General features: G+C 38.8%; 1 protein-coding gene across 1 annotated transcript in view; it reads right to left on the reverse strand.

Annotated features, from left to right (window-relative positions):
• The window catches only part of LOC145436128 (sialin-like), a 47486-nt gene extending 46248 nt beyond the window's left edge, over nucleotides 1-1238 (reverse strand). The window contains exon 1 of the mRNA XM_080313415.1: nucleotides 865-1238. Within this exon, the coding sequence (XP_080169541.1) occupies nucleotides 865-1000 (136 nt within the window). The 5' untranslated portion in view covers nucleotides 1001-1238. The remainder of the gene's footprint in view (nucleotides 1-864) is intronic.
• Nucleotides 1239-6000: the final 4762 nt, after the last annotated feature.

The raw sequence follows: 6000 nt of genomic DNA on the forward strand, positions 1-6000 counted from the left end.
AGGAGCTGCTACCGCAAAGTTTTTAGTTTCGCCATTGACAAATCAAGTGTCCATGTGGTGCTCGTTATTTCGACTTCAAAATACTATGTTCGTCCCATGTTTTCACGGCGATAGTTAGATATAGCCGCTGGTCAAAAACATTGAAACACATAAACAGTTGCATCATATTGTCCTACATGGTGTGGACCCAAAAAATCTCACGGCTCACTGCGATTGATATACGTCTTACTTTGAATTTGACTAAATGCAATTTTACGGTAATATTTGACCGACTTGCCGAGCTCGAAAATTGATAACATTGGTATCAATCGAAAGCTGCCGCGGTACTATTGCGATATTTAAATTTTATTCTCCCCGTGATCATGGAACCACCCCAGCTTTCGATTGATACAAAGGTTTTAAATTTTCCCGCTCTGCAAGTCAGTCAAAAATTACCGTAAAATTGCCTGTGACCAAATTGAAAGTGTGACATAGAGCAATTGCAGTGACCCGTGAGATTTGCTTGCGTCCACACCATATAGGACACTATGGTTGCACAGTCCTGGATAAGTCCACTATTTCAATATCACTTATATATAACTCTTCTACGTAGCCTCCTAATATACATGATAGTTTGCGTACTTGCCCTAGCATTCTGGCAATGTGTAGGTTTGAGTCATATGCTTTGTGTTTTATGGAATTATTGATGAAAATATGACAATTTCGAAATCGAGACAGTCCTAGGAAGAAGCGAGGAAGAAATTCTAATAACTCATTGCAACATAATAAATACGCCTGTCAAAGCTCATTTCCGTAAAATTGTCGAAGCAGCAGAAATCAGGCAAGACACGATAACTAGAGCTATTGATCCGAAGTCAGCGTCACCTTTCTCAAGCAGTCCTCGTGTACTCGCGTCAGTAACCATTTTTACGATTGCCGAGCTCAAATTCAGTCGCAATGAAGCCAAATTCATCGCACCAAATAGTGACATGATTGAAAGCACCCATCTCTTAGGTATCATCTAGAAAATTTAGTCAGATAAGAATAATGCATAGAACGTATATTCGAATGATAATAGTTTTCCTAGCAATGAACATTTTATTTGGAACACGTGAGATGTTCGAATATGAATTTAATTTCTTTATTACGGATTCTCGTAATGATCTGCCTCCTTGGATGACAATTTATTAGGCAATTCAAACATTAGATACCACGACTCTTGCCAATACCAACTAACTATGGAGAACTGCGACCAAAATCCGTTCAAATTTACATGCTATAATATATCCCCATTATACCGAGATGCCCATCTGTGACACTCTATTATAGTTTAACGAATGCCAATCCTTGTGTACTGCGTAACCATACTGCGTGCTGCATGCATGCCAAGCTCTTGTCCTGAATATGACGTTGTTATTTGCGACGTGATTAGAAGAGGAAGCAACAGGAAACAAAACATTCGCAACTTGAGGATAATCGATGGATCGGATACAAATAGCAATTAGGAAGCTGGTGGATTCTGTAAATATATTCCACATTCAATATCAGAGGTAATCTGATACAACGCATTGACGAAATGGATGGGAGTCTTTTTGAATTCAATACCAACAACATTTAATTTCTAATTGTAGCAAATACTAAATCTGGTATGATTGCATACTTACGATTTCGAAGTCCCGATTTCTTGATATTAAAGCAGATGGCCATGATCACTGAAATATATCAATATTGCAGATATTGACGGTGATTAAATCGGCCTGTTTTGACAGAAAGACATTGAAACACATATAATTCTGTTCGCGCGTTCTATAATTCTGTTCTAATGTCATAGGGTTACATTTAAAACAAAATCCAATTTAAACCAAACATGTTTGAAACATGTTTTTTTTAGCCATGACGTCATAGTCGCCAACAAAATCATTTACCAATTTGGCCATATATATCTGTTAATCAGACTGTAAAGGGTTCAGTGCCTAATCAACAATGAGCCTCAACATCGCACGTCAATGATGAATTTTGTCCAACATACAAGTCACTACTCACTGTAACCGCTAATGTGTGAACGCATTAGTTACCTACATGCTTTGTTCTATTCAATATCAATATTGATGAGAGGGGAGTGACGCTTTTCGTCTGTAAGGCCAGGTGCGTCACGGACTAGAATGTGCGGACGGTATAACAGATTTTTACAAAATTAATTTCTAGTAGCACTTATCACTCGGAAGCGCAACGATTGGGTTAGGACGTTATGTGGGCAAGAACCGATTTGCAAATATGTACCACAGGATATAACGAACTCTGCAACATGGGATAGCATTTCGGGGACGATCAGTACATTTTCGTGTGTTGCGACGATTTTGAGCTCACGCACCCCGTCGAATAAAAAAGTTTTTTTGAAAATCATATCGATGGCAGTGCAGCAAAAAATGCTCGACTGTTTCAGGTACTGTACAATTGTCGCATAGATCAGTGTTGCTTCATCCAATTTTGTATAAATGCGCTTTTAGGCCGCAATGCTTTGTACTATTCAGACTATTAGACGTTGTTATAGTTGCACTTAAAGTGATTCTTCGCGGTCGTCGAGCGACACTGGGCAGTACAACTGTCGAATGTACTTGTCATCGTGAAACTCACATAAAAGTGTAGTGTATATATTCGGTCAATTGTATCTGTATTTCAACCTCACATTGGTTACTGCATCGTCCTGGGTGCAAAATATGAAAATGATCGCGTCGGCAAAAAAAAATTCTTATTCCCCTGATAGGAAATACTATTCATATAGAGCAGGCGCGGGCAACTTCTCGAGTCGGCGGGCCCGATATGGGAAAATAAAGTATTTATGGTGGGGCGGATTCATGAATCAATACATTAATCGCGCGTTTTTATCCAACCATACAAGGAATAAATCGTAGTTCATGTAAATTCAAGTTCGAAGCATAGAGATAAAAGCATTATCAATTGAATTTAGCAACGTACTATACTCCAGTAACTGTTGAAGTCAATGAGACATCTGTGATCGATCAAGGTTCTCATCAAGTTCTTTGAACCATGGATGCATGTCGAACTCAGAAACCCTCAGTAAAGATTGAATTAAATCATCAGTTAAATTGGAACGCAGATTGGTATTTATTATTAATGTTTGTTTGTTTATGATCATCATGGTTCTTCGGCTACATTGGTCATTTTACAATACGCTGATAAACTTTATAGTGATTCCATATTTTACGACTTGTAGCACGGTCCACTTCTAGGCTTTTCAAGACACCGCTTGCGCGGAACAATGTTCATGGTCGAAAATGTTTGCTCGCAGATGTATGTAGTCTATGCGCGGATCCGTGGGCTGTATGTTGCCCGTCCCTGATATAGAGGCTACTTTGCTTACATAAGTACAGTGGTATTCAGTCTTGACGGCGATCGGAATGCTCGAGTCTACCGCGACGTATCGGGATACAAAAGCCGCAGGATCGTGCAAACACTCGTTTCGCGTTCGTGTTGGGATACAAACTTTGCATAGCCAGAGGTTCGCGTTAACAAAGGAACCTTGTTCTAGGTTGCGCCATCTGAACAATGTGGCGAGACCCGTGTCCGGTCAATACCGAGACCACTCTGACTGAGAACGACACGAACGAGAATGCTAATATCGAGAAAACAAGACTTCTAAGGAGTGCGAATCCGGTAAACTAGGTATCAGATCAGTCGAAGCGTCATTTCAAAGCACTTCTTAACTTACTATAGCTTAAGGTCGGTGTCTGGCCATCACTATGAAGATTGAAGTGTCTGAAGCATAAAAATCAATAAAACGGAAATTTTTCCGTGCATGAAAACTATAAGTGACGGGCAGTTCTATCTGTCCGGTATAATACATGCACACTAGGGCTGTTCAAAAATAACCTTTTTTCCTGAATCTTGCTGATTACTTGATTAAATCGTTAGGTTGCCTTAAAAAACGACGCACACCAAATTTGAATTCATTCCAACCAATTTTCGTGGATTTCGTAGAGTTTGAAAATTTTGAATTTGCCTAAAAATGCAAAAAAAAATTTTTTCAAATTTTCCTACCAACCTTATGAAATTGTTGCGCTGTCTTCAAAAACGATGGAAAACAAATTTGATTCAATTCCAAGCTGCAGAAGCGGAGTTATTCAAGTTTTTGATGATAATTCTGGGATGATCCACCAATCAAGGATAATCCCAAAAATATCAAAGAAAAACTGAAATAACTCCACTTCTACTTCGAATTGTGTCAAATTTGTTTTGCATCGTTTTTGAAGACAGCCCAACAATTTCATAAGGTTGGTAGGAAAATTTGAAAAAAAACATTTTTTGCATTTTTAGGCAAATTCAAAATTTTCAAACTCTACGAAATCCGCGAATATTGGTTGGAATGAATTTAAATTTGGTGTGCGTCGTTTTTTAAGGCAACCTAACGATTTAATCAAGTAACCAGCAAGATTCAGGAAAACGCTGCGCGCGGCTGAATAGCGTACAGATAGCTAGCCTATCTATATTTCTCGTGACGCCGTAGTCCACGTAGCAGTAATTGACCATGCATCGATTGGATTTAGATAGAAATCGTCCCAAAAGACCTATATACGTTGCTGTAGTCTTGAATTAGTTTCTTACTCTAAATACGGAGGTAGAGGAGTTCATTTCTTGCTTCTCACATAGTCGCAAGTTTCACACATAGGCTGCGAATAGATTTGGGCAAAGGTGCGGACCATTATTTTAGTAACCAGCAAAACAAATTGACAAGTGAGGTCGCGCAACATTTTCAAATCGAAATTCGGGTCGCGAGCTTAAAAAGTTGGGTCACCTCTGCTCAAATTGATGGACAAGCGCCTAATTTGTTTGATTTTGGAATTGAGATATAAAATCCTAATAAATTAGGCGGACCGGCAGGAAACTTGCTACGGGCCGGCAGTTGAGAACCGCTGCCATTTTGAAGGTAGATAACTATACGTGGTTCTGTTGAAGTTTCTGCCATACGAAGCTCGCGAATTACCAATAAAATACCACTAACTTGGTTGTGAGTGTTCGGTATCCGTTCAAAGAAATCAGACTTTGCTGTTTGATCTTAGCCTGTATTATACTGTCAGGTGTCGCTTAATTGCAACGCCAGAATTTAACGAATATTGTTTAAAAGCATTCGTATAGCTTTCACATATAACTTATTAATTTTTTCGACAAATTCCACAATTATCACATACATATGAACATATCGTTCTTGTGCCCTGGCCACGCAAAATTATACCCCTTGCAACTAATACATTAAGAACCAATAAATGGGGGGGGGGGGGGGTATTTGCGTTACAGTATAACAAATGTGAGTATGTTATGATGGTATTTACTCGTCGTGCCTCTTGCTAATCGAACCGTTATTACTAGGGCAAGTTTTTGTTGCACTAAAATCGCTAGAGAGTTGCACTTAATTGTAGCAGAATTTAAGTAAGAACTTGCATTTACGATTCGTATTAAATTATTTGGGTATGAGATAGCTTATACACCGAAATCTTTCGACTGAAAGTTTATCATTTTCAAGGTTTATGCTTCTTCCGTTTCTTTCATCGCTATTCAAGCGATCACTATCATGCATACACTTTTATGTTCTAAAGGTTTGAATACTGCGGAACTAATTCCCCCCCCAAAAAAAAAAAATCCAAACAGCATAGCAATAACCCACCTTTACCTCCCGTACAATAAGTCAAATCCCCACTAGGTCTGCTAACATGCAAAAAAATTCACTGTTGGCGACTATAACAAAAACAATAACCTGAAAAAGGTTACTTAATGAAAATGTATTTTTCGGTAGTGTCTCCTTGCGTTCGTGAAATGAGAAACTATACCTCATATTTATGCGACAGAATTAACAAAGCGATCTATTTACATATTATTCGGCCACGCTCATGCTTGGCTGTGGTAGTTGAACTTCTAGTTTGCAAGCCATTGCGTCATACATAACATTGAGATACAGCTAATCCATCACCTAGCCCAGTGGTTCTCAACCTTTTTGTCTTCGCGGAC

Source organism: Botryllus schlosseri, chromosome 3, assembly GCF_051294905.1.
Source record: "Botryllus schlosseri isolate E-star chromosome 3, Bs_hap1, whole genome shotgun sequence".
Lineage (NCBI taxonomy): Eukaryota > Metazoa > Chordata > Ascidiacea > Stolidobranchia > Styelidae > Botryllus > Botryllus schlosseri.